Source organism: Martes martes, assembly GCF_963455335.1.
Source record: "Martes martes genome assembly, chromosome: 4".
NCBI lineage: Eukaryota > Metazoa > Chordata > Mammalia > Carnivora > Mustelidae > Martes > Martes martes.
Window position 1 is genome coordinate 136,748,090 of NC_137891.1, and position 26,035 is coordinate 136,774,124.

At 40.9% G+C, this 26,035-nt stretch overlaps 1 protein-coding gene across 1 annotated transcript in view; it reads right to left on the minus strand.

Annotated features, from left to right (window-relative positions):
- The window catches only part of IL12RB2 (interleukin 12 receptor subunit beta 2), a gene marked incomplete at its 5' end in the record, with an annotated part of 65,464 nt that overhangs the window by 3,527 nt on the left and 35,902 nt on the right, over positions 1-26,035 (minus strand). Inside the window, 6 exons of the mRNA XM_080801282.1 lie at positions 2,533-2,632; positions 5,260-5,350; positions 8,308-8,445; positions 12,986-13,144; positions 13,235-13,333; positions 17,972-18,172. Of these exons, the coding sequence (XP_080657408.1) occupies positions 2,533-2,632; positions 5,260-5,350; positions 8,308-8,445; positions 12,986-13,144; positions 13,235-13,333; positions 17,972-18,172 (788 nt within the window). The remainder of the gene's footprint in view (positions 1-2,532; positions 2,633-5,259; positions 5,351-8,307; positions 8,446-12,985; positions 13,145-13,234; positions 13,334-17,971; positions 18,173-26,035) is intronic.

Below are 26,035 nucleotides of genomic sequence, written 5' to 3' on the forward strand. Positions count from 1 at the left end.
GCTCCCCTGGTGGCAGGCTATATTATGCCCAATTTTTTGGCTTCCATTTACAATGCTACAATGAACATATAAACTATACAACCCTGGACACATGGATGGCAATTTCTATTATCTTTTCTCTGTGCTACTGTCTCTAACCCTTTGTGTGTCTTTCCCAGCATTTCTTCTAGGTTTTTACAGTCTTCATGGGCCCTACATGCCTCTGTTTCTCCTCATGCCCAAACAGAGGCAAACAGAGACCATGACGCCAAAGCTGTAATTTTGGGAGCCAGGTGTCCGGGACTGACCCAGAGATGCTTCCCACCATGCTATTTCAGGCTCTTAGGATGTGGGACTGTGGAATCTCAGCAATGGAAGAGAGAGATCTTAAAGCTCAGCTGATGGAGCTTCTACTTGAATCCTGACACCGACAATGGCATCCTTATCGAATGCATGCCCATAGGTCATCACAAGACTGCCACCAAGTGAGAGCCCAGTGCGTGAACACCTCTTCAGTTAGTCTTTTCAGCTCAGAGGTGTTGACTCCTAGAAACCCTCCCCTCACCCTATGCTTAAAGATCTTTTAGAGCATGTAATATAATGGCAGGTAGCACATCCTACTTGTATATGAATCCAGGATCCACCATTTACTAACCAACTAGTGTTGGGCAAGTTACTTAGTCTTCTGGGCCTCAATTTTCTCATCTGAGAAGTGAGGATAAAAATAACACAACCTCAAAAAAAAAAAAACAAACAACTAATACAACCTCATAAAGCTGTTGTATGGATTAGATTTTAATGCATGAAAGGTTTTTAAAGTGCCTGGCATAGAAAAGCTATATGGCTATATATATACCTTATTTTTTCATGCTTGGCTTTATTGCACTTTGCAGATACTGTGTTTTTTTGCAAAATGAAGTTTTGTGGTAACCCTGCTTCAAACAGGTCTGCTGGCATCATGTTTCTAACAGTATTTGTTCACTTTGTGTATCTGCATCACGTTTTTGTAATTCTTGGAACATTTCAAACTCTCATTATTATATTTGTTATGGTGATTTAGGATCAGTGACTATGACTTGCAGAAAGCTCAAATGAGGATTAGCGTTTTTTAGTAATAAAGTATTTTTAAAATTAAGGTATGTATATTGTGTTTTTAGACAATGCACTGAACACTTAATAGGCTGCAGTATAGGATAAATAATAACTTTTATGGAAAACCTAAAAATTCATTTGACTTTATTGCAATATTCACTTTATTGCAGTGGTTCAAAATCAAAGCAATAAATCAGAGGTATGCCTGAATATATGTATATGTAAACATATGAATATATTATTTAATAATACAATTATATACTGTATTATATATAATACAGTATGTATATGACATATATATAATTAAATATATGCCTACCTGTATAAAAGCTACTGTTGTTACCGTTCTTGCTATTGAAACTTAACAGGGACAAAATTCCTCAATAGTGAAAGATGTCAAGTGTGAGTTTTCCTGGGAAGAAAGAACCACCTTTGCCTTGTATGATCCACATGCCTTACGTGACATCTTCATCCTCATAACAGTTTACATGGGAGATACTGTCAATTCCTGCTTTACAGAGGATGAAAGTAGGGCTCAGATCATCAGGACAGTTGCCCAAGCACAATCCACCATAGTAAGTGGCAAAGGTGGGGTTTGCACCCAAACTTTATTTCAAAGGCACTAACAGCAGTGACTTCAGTTCTCATTGAGGCAGACATGGCTGAAACCTGCTCTCTCCCTGAGCAACAGCTGGTACCACTGGCTTCTGGCCTGAGGAAGGGTGTGGATGAGAGAATGCGCTCGCTGTGTAACTGAGGAGAAGAATCTTGGAGGAGAATGGTTATGAGGTGCAAGGAAGAGTGTGGGGCTGCCAGGGTCCTGGGCAAGAATACTGGCATACCGCCTTCCTCCTCATTGCTCCCCTGAAATGCACAGTCTTGCTCCATGTTCCGATGCCTCCAACTCCCAGAACCCCCACCCAAGATGGCCATCTTGCTCACAGTGAGCTATTCTTACCTCCTTGGGCTGTGTGGCAGTGCCCTTCTCATCCTTTAGTCTCCGCTCTCCTATCTACTAGCTGAGCAACCTCTCCTTCTTTAAAACCTTTTCCTTACGCAATGGAATGACTTATTGGCTTCCTGCCAACACCAAAATAGTCTGAGCTCTATTTATCTATTCTATGCTCAGGACAGGAAATGTCACGGTAAAACTCCAATTCTCTTGAATTTGGATGAGTCAGGCTAGTGCTCAGCAAAAGGCAAAAATACTTGCTTTTTAATTTCTTTTGAAGTAGTTGAGGTGAGGAGGGGAACATAAGGCAGAGAGAGGAATGAAAAGCTATGGGTCTTTTAGTCTTTTGGTCATAAGCTTCAGAAAATTCCTGTGCCTGGGAGTGGTAACTCAGTAACCTAGCACAGGGGGTTCCACCTATCCATAGGAACTAAGCACTTGGTAACTAGAGTGGGAAAATTACATCACTGGAATCCCATCAACTCACCAGTAAGCCTTTATAACCTTACCTCCACGATGGGGTATTTCTTGGCCCAGGTGCTGTTCGCTGGGTCTGGAATTTCTTTACTACACCACTGAGGTCTGAGGGCCAAAAGGAGAACAAATACCCTATAGATAAAACAATGACATCTGGTTAAGTGTGCCCACAGTGGCATGAAAGCACTGGTGCACTGATTTCATTGTACAGGTAGTTCAGTATGGGGATATGCAAATGAATACAACAAAACCCTGAAGGAGAAAGATGATGCATCATTCAAGGCTAGACTAGTTCTCTCTGAAGTTTGGATAGATGATAGAGTCATGATGCAGCCATTTGGGGTTTGCTAAATAAACAACGAAACTTTTACTCAATGTAGTGTTTAGCTGTCACTATCCAGCCGTGCATTCATTTCGCATTGACTAAACCCCTAATGTGTGATGAGCACATGCCACATACTGGAGATGGAATAGCAAGCAAGAAGACATGGCTCCTATCCGTGGGGAGCCTACTATTTAGGTTAGAATGTTTATAAAGTGTTCATGATAACAGGTAAACTATTATGATAAAAGTAAAAAAAAAAGCAACAAACCCTTAAAGAACCAAACAGGATACAAATGGCATAAGTAGTTTGAACATAACCAAGTTTTAAAAAAATGCCCAGAAAAAAAAAAGCCAGAGAGAAATAATCCAAACTGTTAACAGTAGTTGTATTTGATAATTAGAAGAAATATGGGTCTTTTTTTTTTTCTATCATTTCTGGGTTTTTGAAAATATTTTAAAATGTGTTCATATTACCTTTGTGACATGGAAAGAAAAGATTCCTAAAACTGTTTCTTATAAATGCATGTGTCTTAAATGTTTTATTTTTTAAAATTTGAAACTAATATGAAACATTTTTGAAAAATTGGCTTTAATAGGCTTTGATGTTTAATAAGAGTAGAAAGCTTCCAGGATGTTTAGTCCTTTGAAGCAAGAGATGTGCCCCTGTGACAATTTTTCTCCAAACAAATGTGAGCAGATCATGCAGATGAGGACAGTTCCCAAGGGATTGTGGGCCAATAAAAACCTGGAAGAAAACTGGATCCCTAATGATTGTGTGGAGCACAGCTGCCAACCAACCTGGATGACTCACGTCAGGACTACTCTGTGGGAGAGCAGTGAACTATTTTATTAAAGCCACCGACCTGGGGATTTTTTTTTTTTTTAACAAAAAATCCTTCGCCCTAACTGATATTTCCCTGAAGAAGATGAATGTGATCCTCCTTGACTCTATTCGAATTAAACTTTTTCAAAGTCTACCTAAAGAGAACTCTGCTTTGAAGTATCTATCACACATGGGAGCTTCAATAAATGCAAAGCTTTTCAGTCAAGTTCAATGGCTAGTAGAATGACTTTGAGCTTGTTTTATTTTGACCTCTTCTTACTTTATACATTTGGAAAAAACTCTGTATCAAATAACTCATTAAAAAATTTTCTTTACAAAATCATACCTGTTTAAAGAAATTGTAGAAAATAGCTAAACAGGACTACAATCACCTGTTATTCTATCCTCTGATAGATCCACCATTAACATTTTGGTGCATATCTCTGAGGTAGAGAGTGTTAATCACTTCCCAATACTCCTTTACTTTCTTCCTTAGGTAGAGGACCCTGATATACTGGGATGACAACGAGCCCAGATGTAAGACCACAGTTTTAAGTTTCCCTTACCCTACCACCTTCTGGCCAATGTGGTGTAACCAAAAGTGTCCTAACTTTTTCATGTAAAGACTCCTGAACAGGGAAGTGTGGGCACTTTCCCTCCTTCTGCCTGTAGTTCTAGAATGCAGGCATGACGACAATAGTTCCTGCAGTCATTGGACCATGAAGTGAGCCAAGGGATGAAAGCCAAGAGAGGATAGTGGCACAAAATGACAGAAGGAGCCTAGATCCCTAATGACTGCATTGCTACTATACCAGTCCTCAACTTAAGTTTACATCGTTAACTTGGGTGAGAAACTGTCAGCTAGTTTAAGTCCTATAATTGGCTTTTTATGTTACATAGAACCAAATTTAATGCTAGCTGATATATCTTGCATATGGGTATGTGTGTGTGTGTGTGTACTTTTTAAAAAGTGAAAGTATGTAATTCTTTACAACCTTTTTAACATGTAATATTGCAAATATTAACCGTTTAATTTAATTTTAATTCTACCTCTCTACCTAATGGATATAATATGCCATACAGCATGAGATACAATTTGATGTAGGAAACCAGTCTCATATCACTGGGCATTTAGGTTGTTTCAAATTGTTCTCCCTTAATGAAAAATAATTCGGTGAACATATTTGCCACTAAATATATGCATATACTGATGATACACTTAGAATAAATTTCTTCTTACAAATTTCTAGGTCATAGGTATGTTTTAATTTTTTAAAAAGATTTTATTTATCGACAGCACAAGCAGGGGAAGCGGCAGGCAGAGGGAGAAGCAGGCTTCCTACTGAGCAGGGAGCATGATGTGGGGCTCGATTCTGGACCCTGGGTTCATGACCTGAGCTGAAGGCAGATGCTTAACTGACTGAGCCACCCAGGCGCCCCAGTATCTTTCAATTTTTTAAAATTAATATACACTGTTGTCCAAGAAAGTAGAATAAATTTAGTCTGCTACCAGAAATGTTTGAGAAAACCCATTTCTCTGACCCATAGTGGCAACAGCTATTATCATTAAAAAAATAAATTTACTGAAATTTGAAAATGTAACCAACTCACTTTTGCCGGAAGTAACGCATTGAGAAAATGCCCACTATGACGACAGCAACACAAATGCTTGGTGCCACAAACACACTCCAATTGGCTTTACCTGAAAAGTTAGCAAACCCTGTGACTTAGTTATCTGCAATGAACATGTAAAAATACATTTTCGTGAACCCTCTGGCACCTACCCACAACTACTGGATAGCTGAGCTCAGGAACAAGGTCAACTTGTTTTTGTCCCTTCAGTTGGGGAAAAGGGGCCTATGGTTCTAAGGAAGGGGCTCCAGCCCTACAAGGGCTCCTTCCTCCAACAGGGGCAGAAGGAGAAGGGGGTGTGGTATACAAAGCATTGGCTGTGAACAGGGAGGCCCGAATTCTGGTTCTGGCTTTGCCACTGACGGCTATGTGATCAGTGGACTTCAGATTCTTGATCTATAAAGGTTGAATGATGACGTCTACCTTGCAGGTTGCTGTGAAGATTAGAGATGGTGCATATGAAGCACATGGCGATGTATCTGAATATAAGCAGCCCTTGAGAAATGGTATGACCTATTTCACCAAGCCATTGGAAAAGCCTTTTTTTTTTTTTTAAAGATTTTATTTATTTATTTGACAGAGAGAGAGATCACAAGTAGGCAGAGAGGCAGACAGAGAGAGGGGAAGCAGGCTCCCTGCTGAGCAGAGAGCCCGATGCAGGGCTTGATCCCAGGACCCTGAGACCATGACCTGAGCCGAAGGCAGAGGTTTAACCCACTGAGCCACCTAGGCGCCCCAAGAAAAAGCCTTCTGTTTTAGTAGGGTCTTTGAAATTGTTCTGATTCCTTGCTATGAATATGCAGTTTGCAATGTGTTAGGATTCTTCATTAATTCATCCAGTTATTGAGTATTAACGCATTAGGCCCTCTTGGGTGCTGGGATGCCCAGATCACTAGGACATCGGCTCTGCTGTCTTAAGTCATGAATCTACTCCAGGAGACATGTGTAAACATGGAAATAAACCACAATGCCTGGGGTACACATAAAGACATGTACAAGGCAGTGTAGCTGGGATCAGCATGGGAAATGACATCAAGGGGAGCCCAGGGTGTTCTCCCAAAGATATGATGTGAAAAGTGACAGATCTGAAGGATGGAGCCAGCAAAGCAGACAAGTTAGGGAGGCAAACTAGTCACAACTAGGCAAAGGCATGGAAGAGCAAACAGTGCGGCACTTCCCGGCAACTACAGGTAGTCTGGTCTTGCTTTCAAGTATAAGTGATGAGCGTATGGCAGAGGATGAAGCTACACAGGTGAACAGAAGCAGATCGTGCCGGGCTCAGGGAGGGAGGAGTTTGAATTCCGGCTTGAAGGGCCTTGGGGAACCACAGGAGGTGGAATGTCAGCATGGAGCAGGGTGCCTTGCAGAAAGATTCTTCTGTTCCACAGCAGGGCAGGTAGAGGTGGGGACCAGGGGGAGAGAGGGTGAGCAAGGGGGGATGAGAAGCCACAGCCCTGCCAGCCCCCATGAGAGGTGTGTCATGGGGGCTGAAGGGGGGGGGAAGTTGACACAGGCAGCTTTGCTACTCCCACCACTCAATCAGCACGATCTGACATTTCTTTAGCATCTGCCGTCCTTCCTAGGCAGATGGGACAAGTCTGGAGTACCACAAGTAGAAAGATGCTGAGTCGTTAATCCAATTAATCCCTCCCAAGTTAGCTTCCATGGGAGTACTAGGAGAGGGGGTTTGTCAGCTTTCCCAGTGGAGAAGTACCTGGCATAGAACAAAAAAGTCCCGAATGATCAACCTGATACCCCATGTTGCAAAGCAAGAACAGCTTGTTTCATGCTTGGAGCAGATGCAGACAGGTGCTGCCAGAGAGAACAGCACAATTTAGCCCGCAGAGGGAAGCCCATGTTAGCTAGGTCACTTATTTATATACTCCAATTTAACTGAAGTCACTAAAATCTAAGTTTGAACTGTAGTTCTACCACTTGCCACTTCTATGACTTTGGGTAATTTTCTGTACCTTCTCAGCCTTATAAAAAGGCACCCTCATTCCATATTCCTTTATTCATTTTGAATAGAGTGCCTCCTGGTACTGTGGCCAGGTACAATCATGTAAAGCAGACACTTTATGTGGCTGTGGTCAGTATTAAATGAGTAAAAGTATGTGTTACACAGGCTGAATTGTGTCCTCCCACCCCAAAAATCCATATGTTGAAGTTCTAACCTCCAGTACCTCAGAAAGTGACCATATTTGGAAATGGGATCACTGCGGATGTAATTAGTTAAGATAAGGTCGGACTGGAGTAGGGTGGCCCTAATCCAGTATGATCAGTGTCCTTTTAAAAAAGGAAATTTGAACAAAGACACACACAAGGAGAATTCCATGTGAAGATGAAGACAGCAGTCTATAAGCCAAGGAACACCAAAGACTGCCACTCAACTTGGAGGGGAGAAGCAGGGAGCTGATTCTCTCATAGCCCTCAGAAGAAACAACTCCGATGACACCCTGAACTCAAGACTTCCACAAGTGTGAGAAAATAAATTACTACTGTTTAAGCCACTCAGTTTGTGGCCCTTTGTTACAAGAGCCCCAGCAAAAAAACTACAGTATGCAAAGTACTTAACACAACGACTGCTGCATAGTAACTATCTGATGTGAAATAGCTGCTATTATTGAGATTATTCTCATTGGGCACTGGAACAGATATTTAGTGAACAAGTACCATACTAGACCTTGAAGATAAACAGATACAAGTTCCTGCCTATTGGATTCAGAGTTTTGAATAGGGGTCAAATGTAGTGCATTATGAAGGAATTATGTTGATGCATTTGGGAGGGTTTCCTGGAGGAGGAAACATTTAGGCTGAGTTTTGAAAGGTAAGTAGGTACTATCTCCAAGCAAACCATGAAGTGGTAGGGTACTCCATTTAAAGGAAACAGCAAGTGCAAAGGTGTAGCAGCAAGAAGGTAACTGATGAATGAGAGAAACTCTGATCATCTCTATGCCAGACATAGTGGGAGTGTATGCCCATGTAGGGTTCCAGGGTGGACACACCATCTTTGAAGTTGTTTCTTACCTTGCAGACAAAACTCCCTCTCGTTTCCTGGGGGGCTTTCCCCAGCAGCTGTCAGAGCTGTCATCCACAGGACATATGTCACTCTGGGCTGCAGGTTGTCTATTGAATGTGAATTTGGGGATACCCTGTAGGGAATTTCTGAAAGAAGGATAAAGATAAAAGAAGAAAGGCACGTATTAAAGGAAATATTTGAATGTGAGCTTTTACTTATTTTTATTGTTGTTGTTAATACTTTATTTAATTTGAAAGAGAAAAGCACATTGCTGTTTTACAAGTACTAATTCATTAGTCCTTAATACTTTGATAGGCCCTAGACACTGTCATTTATGGCGGTCCTACTTCACAGCATACCAAAACAATTAAATGTATTTTCTGTGGTAAAATCTTTTGAAAGAACTTTTATCATTCTGCCTTTTTTTTTTTTTTTAAAGATTTTATATGAAGACTGAGCTTGTGCATGCGCAAAAGCAAGAGCCAGAAGCGGCAGAGGGAGAGGGAGAAGCACACTCCTTGCTGAGCACGGAGGCCCAGGCAGGGTTCCATCCCCAAGGATCATGACATGAGCCAAAAACAGACACTTAACCGCCTGAGCCATCCAGGCATCCCTAACATTCTGCTTCTGAAATTATTTAGCTGTAGTAACTCCTTTTATTTCCCATGACTATAACGTTTCCAACATTTTTAGATATCTTTGAAAATTTGGGGGGAGGAAATTAAATACACAAATTGTTTTCAATAGAATTTTTAAGCAAGCTAAGTTTGGCAGTTAATAGGCAGTTAAGTAACATTAATTTTTACTTTCTCCTTTTTTTGGTAGGTCCTAGATACTGGTCTTAATGGGTTTAATATAATGATCTGCTTTAATTTGACATAAAACCTAAAAGTGGGAGCAATGGTACTTAAATTAGGTTTACTTGGCGGTTTAAGCCTAGATTATTGGTCCCTTTTACTCTCAACACTCCTACAGAGTCTCAGCAAGGAAGATGTTGTGTTTTTTGAGCAATGCACGGATGTTGTTTTTCTCCTCCTATAGTACACAGGCATTCTTCTCCAGCGATCTGCCGGGTGTGAGTTTTGGAGTGACTTCTCAAAAGCTGGAGATACAGGGGTAGGGGGACTAAAAGATCAAGGGCAGAACTTTGGCAGGGGTAGTCTCCTGGCTCATTCAGCAGACGCATCTGTGCTGGTGATCAAAGTGGAAACTAGAACCCAGCACTTTGAACCTCAACATCAGTTACCAGCTCACAAAACCCGGGGCAGGTCAGACAACACTCCTATTTGCTAGATTTATTTCAACAGTCACAAATCTTTATTGAGCTTGTGCTCTTGACAAGTCACCACGTATACAAAGGCACAGAATCTGCCTCAAAGTGTTCACCATCTAGTGGGGAAAACAGACCTCTTGTATTCCCACGCCCGTGTTTACTCTGGGTAACCAGCAAGAAGGCATCCTGTAATATCATGGTCACTCCACCCAAAGGGGGTGAGGCCTGAGCAGATCACCTAATAGCTGTGACTATCAGAGCACTCTCTATATTCAACATCTTGTTGAGAAAAAAGTACCATGTGGAAAATTGCAAGCCAACTCTAACCTGATGAAATTGTTTGCACAGACTTAACCAATCTGATTGAACTCAGAAATCTCTTCCCTTATTCCTAAGGCAGGGGATTAAAAAATTAATTTTGGAGAGACCTTCTGCTCATTTTGCCGTACCAAAGCATCAATGAGCCTCAGAGTCAGCTGTCTGACTGCGTGAAGGCATCTCCAGCTCCGAGAGTGAAATGAGACCTCAGAACAGAAGGGAAGGGATTTGAATGGTTTGCTGGTCAAAGAATGGTCAAAGAAGTTTACATGCAAACACACACACACACACACACACACACACACACACACGTATATTTGAAGAACAAAAATCATAACTCTGTGGAGGGAGCAGTGAGGTGGTTGATGGAGCCAGCAGTTTGGCTAGCAAAAGAATTTGTGTTGAGTAATGGGAGAAAGAAGTCATGCCAGAAATACTGGTTCTGCTGCCTGGTCCAGACTGTGATCTCCAGCAGAGATATAGGGGGGCATTCAATCCATAGGGGTCTGAAATTTAAGGCTCTGGTGGTGAAACGAGGAGGCACCAGTTTAGGAAGATGGGATAGTTGCCAATCTTTTGAAAGGCTGCAGGTAGGAAGGTCAAGTGCTACCAGACAAAACTTAGCTGCAGTTACCGGAAACTAGTTCTAACCTGACAGTCTCCACTGGTTTAACAAGTGTTGGGGCAGTATTCACTCATGTGTCAGTCAACAAATACTGTTTTTATGCACACCTCCTGTATGCCTGACAGTATGGTAGGTACAGGGAGACAATGATGAGCAAACCGCTGGGGCTTCTTCCTTCCAGAAGCTTTGAAACTAACTGTTGACAAAAACAGCCAGGAAATAACAATGCACAATGTGTGCACCGGTAGAGACATGTGCTCTTGGAGCTACATGTGCTCTTGGAGCTCATGGCAGTGTCAGCATGTATCCAGTGGAGCGGCTATGTGCCGGAATGCCCCAAGCAAGACACTAACATTGCGCAGCTGCACCCCTCCTTTCTGCTCAAGCAGGACTATGTGCTCCTACTGCACTCCCCAGGCGCCTGTTGTGCTGCTGCCTGGGGGGGGGGGTAGCACCCAACGACAGAGGACAGGGCCCCTTCCTCCTTGGCGCTCCATCTTCCTCTTCCATTTGTGATGTCTCTTGGACGTCTTTTTCCCTTGTCCTCACTTACTGCCCTCTACTGCTCTCCAGAAACTGTACTTGTGGGTCTGCCAATGATTGCTGGTTGCCAAATACAGTAGGGAGCTGTCAGTCCTTGATTCTAGTGGTTACATTACTTTTGTGGACCTCTCCATTTCCCTCCGTAGACCCAGAGCTCTCAGAAGACAGGGCACAGGTCTGATTCATCACCAAGTGCTTACTGAGCAAAAGGAAAACTTATTTTAAACTGGTGTGAAGTAGGATTTTGAATCTCTACCTCCTTTCAACTTATTTTAAAATGCCCTTACATAGGGGGTGCCTGGCTGGCTCAGTCCCTGGAGTGTGGCACTTTTGATCTCGGGGTCTTGAGCTGGGTGTTCAAATTACTAAATAAATAAATAAATAAAACTTCAAATGCCCTTACATAGACTTAAGATTCATCAGATTTGTGATAAAATAAGGTAGGGATTTTCTTCAACATCTCTAAGAGTAGCTTTAAGAACCAGTTGACTGTGTTGATTGTTAATAGGCATCGTGGTCTAAATTCTGCTAAAATGACAGTTGGGGGTGGGAGGAAGGAGCACATTTCAAGTGGAGAATTCCAAATGGCCCACAAAGAGGTCAGTGAAGTCACCAGGTTCTGGGGTGCATTTCTGGACTGACTTACCCATATAGGCCCAGTAGGAAGCAGCTTTGTTCAGTGATAGGTTCTACTTACCAATGGTGGATTAGTTAAGTGACTGCTTGCAAGGCCTTATAATAGAATTATATAGAGTTTTTGTTAAAAAAGAGTGATGCAAATCCATACGTACTGATGTGGACTGATATATTATTGAGAGGTAAAAAGCAAGGTGTAGATCAGAATATAGATGATGATCCCAAATATATGCTTTTATGTGCATTAAGGTTTTTTTCTGGAAGAACATGTGAAACATTGCTATAGCCTAAGAATGGAGGAAGAGATAATTTCCACTGTATAGCTTTCTCAACTATTTGAATGCTTTTACCATGTGCAAGGGTTATTTATATAATAAAAATAAACTAGCATTAAGTGCTAGCATTAACTAGCACTCTTAATGCTAGTTTATTTTTATTATATAAACCAATATTGAAAAATATTGAAAATCAATATTGAAGATCTGCTGAGGTCAAGAGAAAGGACCATTCCGTCCAATCTCCCAGGTAAAAGTCCCTCTTGCAGACAGCTCTCTGGCGCCCACATCTCAGAGTGGATTTGCTGCATTCTTCCTGGACCTAACAGCTCTCACGAAGGAATGAAAATATTGCTTCTTTATGATAAATGCTCCTGAAAGAAAGCCAGCTTGCTTATGAAATAAAAAGAAGGTCAAGCCAGGAAGAAAAAAAAACCCCACGACTCTGAATAAATCAAAGATTAGAACATCAAATCTGGCAAGGAACTTGGAGCGGCTACATAAATGAGAGATGAAATCATCTGAGATAACGTCCCAGCCAAAATTTAATTGCTTTCATTTTAGAGTTATAGAATAATTACAGGTCATAAGAAGTTACTTACCCTATACTGTATTTTACCCATTTTAAGGAGAAAATAATATGCTATGATAGTATTTGCAAATGTGAGGATTCAAAATTTCTCCCAACTCATCCCTTGCAAACCTCAAGGGTCTGCATAATAGTATTCAAGTGCTGTTACTGCTTTCTGAAATGCCGTCTCCCTATGTGAGCCATTCCTAAGAGCCTAGTCCATCACCTTCACTTCTATTTGCTGGGCACTAACATAGTCAGTCACTCTGTGTGCGTGTGTGTGTTTACATCTTTTATTTTTCTTCAATTAATTTCACGGATATTTAATAAGAACCTACTATGTGCCGCTCACAGTGCTAGTACCTGTCAGAATGCACATGTGTGATGTTACATGTCCCCGACACCTAAATGAGAAAGACCCACTGCATTTGTCTCTCCCACATACCGCACACTTGAGGCTGGGAATTGGAGTCCTGTTCCTTCCAGTATATCCTGTAATGGAGGAGGCAGCCCATTTGCTCCTGGGCTGGAATTTCATTCCATGAAATTACCATACTCCCCTTTTCCTCTGAGATGGCATTAATGTGGGGGCCACTTCGTGGTGCTGCAAAGTAGAACACAGGAGGCTTTTGTCACCCTCCAAATCCAAACTATTGAACAAAGGAAAAATTTGGCAAAAGGTCCCAAGACTCACGTTTGTGCTTCGAGTTACCCCGGATGGAGCTGCACCCTCTCTGGTCCCCGGATAGCGCACACACGCTGATTTCATAACAGCTGTAGGGTTTTATGTTCTCTGCAGGGAAAAGGGAGTTCTTATAACAGGTTTGGCATCACATGTGAGTCACTGAAGGGAGACATTTAAGTATCTGATATGGATGCATTCAAGGCACTCCTTTGCTCTGCTTCATTTGAAGAGAGTTCAAGGACAGTCTGGGCTGAGGGTGAAGGGATGACCTAAGTCACAAAATCTCAGCATCCTGTTTGCCACGTCAATGGCTTCAGGAGGTCACTGCTCCCACCACCAAGCCCAAGTTCACTTCATGGTGAACAGACAGGCCAACCTGAAGTGTCTTTTCAGGGTCATCACAATCAAGGAGACAAAAGCTATTCCACTTCCAACAAAGATCTAAATACAACCACACAGACTGCTTTTGAAACAGAAGTCACTTTCTCTCTCTCTCTCTCTCTCTTTTTTAAGATTTTATTTATTTATTTGACAGACAGAGATCGCAAGTAGGCAGAGAAGCAGGCAGAGAGAGAGGGAGGGGGGAAGCAGGATCCCTGCTGAGCAGAGAGCCCGATGTGGGGCTTATCCCGGGACCCTGGAATCATGACCTGAGCTGAAGGCAGAGGCTTCAACCCACTGAGCCACCCAGGCACCCCAGAAGTCACTTTCAAGAAAAAAAAAAGAAAAAAAAAACATGGACTTCTACAAACCAATCGTTTGCTATTTACAGAGAAGTGCGGCTGGTGTTTTCCAGCACAGAACCTGGACAGCCCTTCTTACTCCAGGGATGCTTATGGGGATCTGTCCCATGCGGCTGGGACACACTGGGACAGCTCAGGGCAATGCAGCCTCTCCTGCTGCCCTCTTCCTTGAGCTCCCCTCAGCTCCAGACAGATTTCACTTGCTTCACAGCCTGGAGATTAGCAGGATACCTGGGAATGGTAATGCTAATTCCTTGCTTTTAAAATGCCAAACTTTGCAATTTTCTGTCAGTCATGAAGTTGGCTGGCAAGTTGCTCTTTCCTGTCAAAACTCCTTATTTCCATGAATTTCAGATTCTACTTCTTGTAAAGAAAAGGCTCTTTTTGGGGCACCTGGATGTCTCAGTCCTTATGCAGTTATGCGTCTGCCTTTGGCTTGGGTCTTGATCCCAGGGTCCTGGCTCCCTGCTCACCGGGAAGCCTGCTTCTCCCTCTCCAGCTCCCCTGCTTGTGTTCCCTCTTTCGCTGTGTCTCTCTCTGTCAAATAAATAAATAAAATTCTTTAAAAGAAAAAAAAAAGGCCCTTTTCACAGATACTGTGCATAACATAGCTTTAAATTCCCAAGGAAATTTAATGGGAAATGAGAAAGAATCCTTACCAGACAACGATAGGGTCAGAGTAAGCACTCTCTCCCACAGTGTTTAATGTCCTGCCATGAACAGATATGGTCCCCTCCACTGACAATTGATTAGGGCGTAACATTTTATTTTTGAGGAAGAGGAATTTTATATCACAGAATAATTTATTAAATAATGTGTGTTTTATATGAAAATCCATTGTCCCTTAACTATCCCAGCAAGTATCACATAAAGCTCAGATGGCAACAAATACTGTCAGAAGAGACCACAGGGAGATCCAAACTCATGCCATGGTGAATTCCCATTTGTATTCATGAACCAAGTGATATGGAGAAAAGGACAGAGTCAGCTTAGTTCAGTCATCCAAAGATTCTTCACGATGGCAGGCAGACCCAGAAGCCCAAAGGGCAACATGGAATACGGAATCATATTTCATTTGGGAGAGGGTTGGGCCTGGCTGCTGTCTCCAGTTCTGGAAGCAGCCGACCAGCCACCGTGTCAATGTGCAGGTGTGGGAATTCCAGAGGAGCTCATTAAGCAAATTGTATCATTGCATTTTGCCATGCAAAACGTGAGTTCAGGGCAAAGGCCTTGGGACTGCTGCATTAGAAGCTGTGGGCTTCTTGTGAACAGCCTACCCTTAGTGGAAGAGGGAAGAAAGTGTGGCTCTATAACTTAGCTGATATTTCCCTTTGCATGAAGAAGAGAGTCCTAAAAAGCTTGTTCCCTGATTCGGACCTTAGGGATTCCTGTTTTATTGGCTAATTCTTACACAAACATGCCCTAAACATTAGCCTTCAGAAGTTCACTTCAGAAAGTCCTTAGCTTTGCTGTCCAGTGTACAACATCCACATTCCTTAGATTTTTCTTTCTTTCTACACGCTGGTCCCAACTTCCAGGCTCATTTCCCACTACTCCTGTGCCTACATATGTACCTCCCATCCTTGGGCAAAGGCTCTGACTCCATGTTTATAAACTACCTCTTTGGTGGATTTTTTGTCAAAAGCTATTCTCACCTATTAAGTATGGGAGAAGACAAACATTAAATGATCAATAATGAGGAGTGATCACCGAGGAAATAGAGTGGGAGCATGCAGAAGCCCAGGCATCAGGGAAGGCATTTCTAGACACCTACAGATTCTTACATATTTGTAAAAGGAGTGGCTCTGTATGGTTAGAATCATTTTTACCCACAAAAGACAGTACTGACGGTCTCTAGTTTACAACCAACCTATAACCCAAGAGCTGGACTGTGTTCTGGCCTCCAGAATATACTCCAAAACACCAGTGCTGCCCCAGCCCGATGCTGGGAAAAGGCTGGTAAGGATCCGATGGCAAGGAGTCACCTTACTGACTGGAGAGTGCCATACTGAATTCATAAGTATGAATTACTTAACTTTTTAAGTGTTTATTTCCAGAATGTAACATCAACACTAATAGCTAAGTAAGTGTTTTCAAGCAGGGGAACAACTTTAATTAACTAAGTTATTTTACCTAGTATTATACTGATTTCATTCAAATGAATATTTCTAAAGTGCTTAAAAATATTTTAGTTCCCTAAATATGCAAAACATTCTCTCTTATCATCTCTTTTATGGTATTTGAGTAGTATTACAGAAATCCTAAAAGTAAGAAACTATAGGGGCCACAGGGCCTAAAATACCCCACAGAGGTCAATCCTAATATAGTTTATAATAAGTGTTTACAATTTTGTAGCAGTTTGGAATTCAGTAAATGCCTTTTCTATCCACTGTTTCATTTGATCTGATAGGCATAACAGCGCTAAATGGAAGTTGCTTTTACTGCAACAGTTCTAGGGACAGGGAACACATCGCCCTGAGGGCCAACTGATTGTCCTCTTAGAGACTATCACATGTAAGGCAATTTCTTTCTCAAAAATGAGCTGATATCCAGCTTATAATGTCTTTGTAGAGGACTTAGTTTCATTCTCCAGAGCAACAAAGGACACATAGTCTTTCCCACATATACATCAAAGCCAGCAACAGCCATCAAACTGCCCACCCACATCTAGAATTCTTTTCTACAGGATGAATGGTTCCCACATTATTACTATTACTAGTATTATTACTATAAAGTAGGCTCTACACCCAGCATGGAGCCTGGTGCGGGGCTTGAACTCATAACCCTGAGGGCAAGACCTGAGCTAAGATGAAGAGATGCTTAACCAACTGAGTCACATAGGCACCCCTAAAGGGTTTCCTCATTAAAAGTTCCAGACCCCCAATAACTTGTTCATTTTCTTCTGATATTCCTTGGGTTATCTAGACAACACCATCTTTAGGTGTAGTGATTATAACTGAACACAACCCACTAGAAGTCTGAACAGCTAACCTGTACAAGAGGCCCAAGGTTAAGAACTAGCTCACATACTGTTTGGTAGTGTGGTCTGTTTATTCCAGTTGTCTTGCCTCCATAGGTAGGGCGTGCATATCCTCTTGGGCAGATGTAATGATGGCCATGGTGTAACAAAAATATTATAGAGTTTAGAGTTTGAAAATCTATGAAAATTTTAGCCCTGTCACGTATAACAGTAACAGTGATGGCTAAATTATCGAGTGAGGCATTGTTCACAATGTTTTCTCTCCATTAATTCTGTCAGTCCTCACAATAACCCAATGAGGTGGGTATTATTATTTTCCTCATTTGACAGCAAGGAAACTGAGGCAGAGAGACATTAAGTAATTTGCCCTAGATCACACAACCTAGTAAGTGACAGAGCCAGGGCTTAAACCCAGATAGTCTAACTGCAGAAACAGCACTTTTTAATACACTGAGTTTGACAAAGTTCTGTATGATCATTTTAGTATCTTTTTGGATGCTTTCTATCACTTGATAGAAACCACTGACAGATTTAGATTTGAGGACTGGGATGCCAACTATCATAGAGATAAATCTGGATTTATTATCACACAAATAACATGCAACAGAATTGGGAATGAAAGATCTCCTGGTTTTCTTATCTGTATAATGGGCAGAGTTAAACACTTGCTGCGCATGATTGTTCTGAGAATTACGTAAACTCCCATGTGGAAGGTGCCTGTCACACTGACTGGTTACTCTCAGCCACGCTTGTGTGGGTCAATGATGCATTTGTCTTATATGGCTCTGTGCCAGGCACATGAACTATCCATAAATACTAGAGGCTTTGGTCAATCAGCTGGTCTTCCATGGCTGCAGCGCTGTGTTTTAAGGTAGTGTCCTAAAGGACTCAAGGTCATCACTGTCCCTCTTACGCAACTGCCTGTAATTGAGGAAGGTTCTGGGTTCCCATTTGCGCTTTCTTTAAAAAAAGCGGGGGGGGGTACTTAATAGCTTTTGAAGAGGAAGGTGAATAACTAAATACCTGAAATCAGAGCCGACATGTTGAGTGGGGTACACCGCAGCCAGTTTAGAGGGGGCTGTGTGCCACCCCTGGGATGGGGCTCCCTCCATTCCACCACATACTCCTGGACAGCAGGTGCAGCTTTCCCAGGAGGCTCCCATGTCACCATAATGTTGTCCACACCCTTCGAATTTGCAGAGACCTGGCGAGGAGTCAGCAACCCTTTGGGGGAAAAAGGGGGAAGCACAAAAACAAAATCACAGGTGGATAAAGATATAAAAATTCATCCAGCAAAGTGTTAGGAAAAACCAATTTCTTGTTAAGAACTTCAGATTTGGGGCACCTGGGTGGCTCAGTGGGTTAAAGCCTCTGCCTTCGGCTCAGGTTGTGATCTCAGGGTCCTGGGATCAAGCCCCACATTGGGCTCTCTGCTCAGCAGGGAGCCTACTTCCCCCCCACCCTTCTCTCTGCCTGCCTCTCTGCCTACTTGTGATCTCTGTCAAATAAATAAACAAAATCTTAAAAAAAAAAAAAAAAGAACTTCAGATTTGTTTTTGTTAGTGCAAGGACCCTGCGCAGGGTTATTGGTAGAATTATTTTCCCTTCATCTTCCACTTCTGTGTCCCCAAAGGTAACTGCTGTAGTGATATATGCATACTTCTAAGCTACCTCCCAGATGTTTATTTAGATATCTATGTATCCTTGAAAGTTAGTGTGGCTTTGTGCTTGTGTTCTGTATTTTCATGAAACGTGCTGGGAGTAAATTTAATGCTTTTTCTTACTTTTTTCCTTCCCACTCAATATTATATTTCTGGAATATGTCCATCCTGCTGCTATATGTAAATACAGCTCATTCTTTCCAACTGCTACCTCAAACCTCTTTCTGTCCAGTCTCCAAGTGACGATCAGGAGGTTCCTTCCAACTCTTGGCTAACACAAACAAGGATGCAATGAACATTCTTTGGCATGTCCTCATGTGAGCCTATGCAAGAGTGTCTCTGGATATATCTGCACAGAGTTGCTCAATTATAGAGTAAATCCACACATTATTTCATTAAACACAGCGAGTGATTTTTAATATGGCCAGTCAGTTGACACTGCAATAAAAAAGGCATGAGGATTCTTATTTCCCCACCAACACTGGGTATTCTCTGACTTTCAAGTTTCTGCCAATCTGGTACATGCAAGGGGGCATTTTACTGTGGTTTATTTTGTTTTTCTGATTTTTAAAAATAAATATGTTTTCCAATTTCTTATGAAGCTGAGCTTCTCTTTATACATGACTAGCGATCTGACTTCCCCCTCTGTAAACTCCCTGCTTATATACTTCACTCGTGTTTTTTGTTGAGTTTCCTGTCTTTTCTCTGATTTACAGCAATAGGTTTTATGTTCTAGATATCATTTGTTAGTTTCCAACACTAGAAATATACTCCAGTCTTTCAACTCTCTGATAACTTTATGATATGTTTGTTGCATGTAAGTATTTACTTTGATATAGGTGAATTTATCTATGGCTTGTGCATTTTGAGTCTTGTTTACAAATTTCTTCCAACCTGGGATCATGAAGATACTGACCTACATTTTCTCTTATTGGTTTTTGGTTTTACCTTCCCCATTTGAGTTTTTAATCCAAATCTAGCTAAAAGGCTTTTTTTTAAGGGAATAGATTTTATTATATTTTTCCATACTGTGAGTCAATATTTCTAAATGTGATGCCATCCCTAATATATACCAAGTTCCATACATTCATGGGTTTGTGTCTGCAGTCAACTTCTTTGCCAGAGCACACCGTTCACATTACTAGGCATTGTGATGTCTGATTATCTGGTTGATAAAGTTCTTTCCTCATTTTGCCCTTCATTTTTCAAAGTGGTCCTGGATATTTATGACACTTTATTCTTCCTTTTAGCTTTTAGAGTCAGTGTATCAGAGTCCTCAGAAATTTCAGCTGGTACTTTTTATTAGAATTAAGTTAAATTGTTCCATTTGTAAATATGCTGTTTCATTGAAACTATTAGCTCCTCTTCAAAAGCTCCAATTCCTCCTTAATGGAGGTAACGATTTTATGCATTCTTTGTTACAGGCTAATGCCTAGACACTTACACTCTGACTTTGCTCTTTAAATGGCATCTTATTTTCTACCATTTATTCTACCATTAATTTGTGTGTATTATTCTTATTTCTGGCAAGCCTGCTAAAATTTCTAATTAGTTTTAGTAATTTGTCCACTGCCCTTGTTGAATTTTCCATGTAGTAATCTTACTAGCTCTACATGTGAAATACCTTCTTCTTCCAATCTTCAAATTAAATCTCTTACTTACTATTTTGTTTTTATCTTGTTGCAAATTTTAAAGAGAATGTGCCTACCTACCTTCATAAGGTGATATTTGCTGTAGATTTTTGGTAGAAAGTCTTTAAAAAACTGTAAAGTTTTCTTTTTCTTCATAGTTTTCAAATAGGTTTATTTTTATAAAATACTGCTTATTTACTAAAAAATTCTTTTTCACCAAATACTTTTCACATCTATTAAAAACATATCCCTTTTCTCTTTTTTTATTATTTGATGAGTTACATTAATACCTTTTTCTGATGTTGATCCATTTTTGTATTCTTGGGGTCAAGCCTCATGATCATTCTGCACTAACTTGTTTTCCTCTCTCCACCCTCCCTTCCCCCTGCCTTTTTTTTTTTTTTTTTTTGCAGAGACTTTTCAAAAGCAGATTTTATGTTTTAGAGAAGTGTTAAGTTTGCAGCAGTGTTTTCCATATCCTCTCCACCCCTACATGGGGACAACCTGTCCCACTGCCGATGTCCCATACCAGCATGGCACCCCGGTGCGGCATTTGCCACCAAAAGATTTTTTTATAAGTATTTTCAAGTACTTTTCCCCTTCATTTAGTTTTTCTGTTACTGGGACTCTTTTTAAGTAGTTGCCATAACTTCTCTTCTATTCTTTCCATGTTTTAACTTTTCTCATGTTTTGACTTCTTTCCCGTTTTGGATGGCCACTGGAAGATTCTCTCACCCAATCTTCTACTCATTCATTCAGTCTTGAGATGAGTCCTTTCTGCTATCCAACCTGTTGGCTGCATTCTTGATTTCATAACTAACTTTCCATATTGAATCTCTTTATTTGAGTCTTCTTCATAACTACCTATTTCTGACTGAGCCATGTTTCTAGCATCCTCTCTCATCTTTCTAAGGATACTTGTTATGCTTATTCAAACTCTCATTCTTTCTGTTGCATTAGTGAGATCTCCTGTGGGCACAGGTTGCCTTTCCCAGAATGTGTGCCTCTCAGATTTCTCCTAATTTTCTCCTTTGGGATCTTGTGTTATTTTCTGGGATTGCTCAGCAGCCTTGGCCTTTATCTTTCTGCAGGGGGAAAGTGAAAGATTTCCCTTAGTTTTTGCTTCTCTAGGCAAGTTCAGGTAGGGAGGAGGAGCTGTTCAGGGTGAAAAGCTCCAGGCCAGAAAGCCTACAGTGATGCAGCCTGAGCTCTACCTGTCTCCAGGTTCCCCCAAGGTCTACCTGGATACTTCCAGAACCTACCCAAGCTGCCATGGCTGGAGCTGCTCTTCACGGGGATTCAAGGTTGTTACTATCTTGTAATTGCCAGGCACATGGGGGTGGATGGCAGGAGAAATCTCAAGAGCCAGCCAGCTCACAGGTACTCTGCCTTCAGTCCTCCTCCACAGTTAGGTTTTGGGGCTTCCTTGAAGTTACTTTGTTTTGCTCTCTAGACTTCCCTGCTCCATAGTAGAGATGTCCAAGCAATGATCATATCAGGACAACGTGAGCTAGAAGAAGGAGGAAAACCAGAAAGTGCTACCTCACTGCTCCCCCTTACCACTATTCCCCACTGCACTCAGCCATCTATCCTGTCCCTCCTGTGGCATCCTCAGAACTGTGCTTGGTGGTGAGAACCTATAACCTGTGCACTGGTTATAGAACTGGCAAGGAACTAGAATTCCCCAGTAGGGGTTCCCTTATATTAATTTGCCTTGGTATTAGATGTTCTGGCTATGCCAAAAGATTTTTCTTTTTTTTGAAAATGGAATGCACTCATTTAGTATTTATTGAGCACCTACAGCTTCCAGTACTGTTTGGCAGGTGATGGGCTAAAATAGCCAAAGAGCCCTTCTGACCACTGCTTTCTTTGGAATGAGCTAAGCAAATCAACTTGGCACTACCCTGTCTGAATCATCATATTTACCAGGAAACAGCCTGAATTTCCTTCCCACGATGTTTGCCAGGGCACATTCTCTCTTTCAGAACTCTGCTAACAATTCACCTTCTTTCTATCACTTTTCAAAATTATTTCTTTAGCTTCAATCATTCAACTTCCCATCTCCTTTCCCCCTGAGAGCTTCTGAACAGAGTTATACAATTCATATGATATTTTGAATATGTGCCTACCTAAGAGACAGGTGGTCTGGTTTTTCAGTCCAGCTCTGCCACTAATTGGATGTATGGTCTTGGCTAGGTTCCTTCAGCTCCTGGGACCTCAGTCTCTGACATCTGTGTGGGTCTCTGTTTATGACTGTACTGGCTTCTGACTCTTCCGTAGTTTCAAGAATTCTTGAACACAGGGACTGGTCTGAAATATTAAATAAGTTTTTTCTTGTTGACTGCAAGTTTTAGTACACATTCAGTTTTCATTGTAGACCAACAAAATCACTCTCATGGTTCTTTACAGGCAATGCTGTGGCAGGTGCTTTTCACAACAAAGTTGTCCCTACTTTCTGCCTGGGTGGGGGGGGGCACATTATTTTTCCTTTCCTAAAAGGAAAACTATATATGTGAGTACTGTGAACATATCCTGAAAGAGAGGGAGACAAAATCATGGTATGCTATTCCTATAGATCATTCAGAATTTGTGTAAGAGCACTCAAGGATGGGACCATGTAATTTGCCAGTATGCCCTCCATGTCACTCTGGGATACCCAGAGTACTGGGTGGTTCAGATGTGGTCTTAGGAGAGAAAATAGACCCTTGAGATTCCAAGATTTCTAGGACCAGGACACTCTTAGCTACAGCTCAGTTCAAGTACTCTCCTATCTTACCTCCCCAAGATGTTCATCCTTATTGAGCCTCATCCTTATGCAACACCTGCCCAATCTGGGAGAAACAGGTGTTCCTTTTACCTTTCTCTTTGTCATTGGTTTCCATTGTCTTCCCACTCCGCATGGACTTCATTCCATTAATTAGCTCCTCTCTCCCCTTAATCTCCAAACTCTTCCCTACCCAATTCTTTTCCTCAATTTACACATTTGCTCAGCTCTCAATTTAAAGCAAACCTTCATGCTGACATACCTCTCCCTCACCTGGCTCCCACAAACTTGTCTCTCCATACTCCAGTCACATGTTGCCTCCTTCCCTGGCCATCTTCTCCAAGCCCATGTTTCATCTTTCTTCTCTTTCTAGAGTTACCCTTGCATCCATCTAATCTCACACTTATACTGCACCACAGTTTCCTTGTTTACGTCTATCCCTCCCATGTGACTGAATATAACTGGAGGACCTCAACAGTATTTATTTATTTATTTATTTGACAGAGAGAGATCACAAGTAGGCAGAGAGGCAGGCAGAGAGAGAGAGAGAGGGAGAAGCAGGCTTCCCGCTGAGCAGAGAGCCCGATGCGGGGCTCGATCCCTGGACCCTGAGATCCTGACCTGAGCCGAAGGCAGAGGCTTTAACCCACTGAGCCACCCAGGTGCCCCTCAACAGTATTTTTTACCTACTGCTGGATTCTAGCTCCCTTATGTAGTATATGCTCAGTAAATGACTGTTTAATGACTGAAGTAGAGGCCAGCTCTAACACAATGAATGTGTCATTTTGAGATGTTGCTACCAAATCTAAAGAAAGCACCTGGAACAGACCCAGAAAATTCATGAAGTTTATAGCCTCAAGACCTGTATGCAGTGACATCTGAAGAAGTAAGGTATTCCGACATACTACATTTTAACAACAGCAAGATACAATATAGTGGTATGAGTTCAATCTCCCCCACAGAATTCACTTTAAAAACTATATATGTAGTACTTACCCGGAGAAGAAAAATTTTTAAATATATAAAGCAAAAGGGAAGGAAAATCACCTGTAGTCCCATGATGCCATTGTGACCTCTATTAACATTTCCACACACACTCTACTAGATTTTTTACCATGCAAAAAAATGTGTATTCATGTAAATACATATTTTAAATGGCATCATCCCATTTACACTATTGAAAGTCTACCTTTTAACTTATTATATGCATCTTTCCTGGCCAATAAAAGCATAGCTACAACACCACTTTAACCCTGGTGTGAGTTAAGGCAAGTAAGAGTCATGATATATTATTAAACCAGTCCCTTCTCTATTATTTTACATTTAGGTTGTTCATGCTGTTTCAGTATTTCAAAAAATTTTCAATAAACATCTTTGTGCTTATACTTTAAAGCACTTATCATTTGTCGAAGATGCATTTCTAGTGGTAAAGTTTTTTGGTGAAAAATACGTTAGTATTTAAGTTACATATGGCCAAATTGTCTTCAGAAAGTTGTACCAATTTACATACCCATCAGCAGGGTACAGCATAGCTTTTCTTACACACTACCCACATGGGTTACACTAATTCTACTTAATCTTTCTCAGTCTGATTCAGTTTCTCAGGCTTCTCAAAATTTGCATCTCATTGATTGCTAGTTAGGCTGAACATATTTTCATATCTTTATTGCTACTTTTCTATTTATTTTTTGAGTTGCTTGTTCATATCCCCGGTCTCTTATTTATTTGAAAAAGTAGATAGACAGACAGGTAGATAATCAATCTTCTTTTGCCAAAAAATGTGATACATGCTTCTCTAAAACTGGTATTTACATTTTTAAGGCTTTGTGGTGTTTTAAAATTTTTATTTTACTATGCATAGAGTTTGAGCTTTACTCCCCCACAGTTAATTCATCTTTTCAGGTTTGTACCTTAGGTACATACCCACATTAGTCACAGATTGCCAGTTACCCACCAAATATTCTCTCCTTTTTAGCAAGGAAACATTGCTGCCTGAAATACATTTCTAAGCCTTCTTTGCAGCTGGGTGTGACCAGGTGACCAGTTAAGAGTCAATGACTACAAGTGTATTGTGTGACCTGGAACAAAGTTCCTCAAGTGTGAGGGGTGGGTCCTCCTCTCTTCCTTCTTTTCCTAGAAGAAAGTAGATAGAGCTCTCGCAGTCATCTTGGATCATTTCCATCTTGAGGATGGAAGCCAACTTGGCAGAGGAAATAGAAAGAAGGAGCCTGGAATCCTAACAATGTCCCCAAGCTGTCACACCAGCCCTGAACTGTCTACCTCTGGACTTCTTTTATGTGAGAGAACTGATAAGCCACTGTAGTCAGGCCTCTGGTAAGAGCAACCCTTACTCCTAAAAGCAATTCCTAATTTATATACCAACCTCATTACATCAATATTTACTCGTATTTTCTTCTAGTTATTTTTAACTACTCTATCATCTCTATGTTTATGGATATATGACTGAAAGGATATATAACTAAGATTTAACAGTGTATATAAAATAATCATGTTTGGGTAGAAGCTTCTTTCAAATGATGATTGCTAGACTCATATGTAGATAAAATTGTTCCACTGAATTTTAAGAAAGGATTTAATTATAGTTTTATTAGGCATTTTTGGAAAAGTTAGGCCAATGATCTTGACATTGAGAAATAGCACTTATATCCACTTTGTTGACTAATCATAGGCTTTTATCTTGAGAAATCAATTTTCAGAACAAGCAACTATAAAATGTGTATAGCTAGTTGGGAGATTTCAATGTAGATAATTGGATAAATATCTAAATTTGTATAATAAAGAGCTGTAGTATAGAAAAATTTTGCTACAGTTTCATTACAGCCAGAATTTCATTTTAATACTATTGGCTTTAAAAATATGTTTTGACTGTAAGTGTAGAATGTTTTTTCCTAGAACTTGACAACACATACTATTCTTGTACTAGAAAAATTAGCCAAGATATTAGTGTTCAATTTAATGCAACTAACATTTGTTAAGTACCTGCTATGTATTAGTATCTGTATTTAATCTC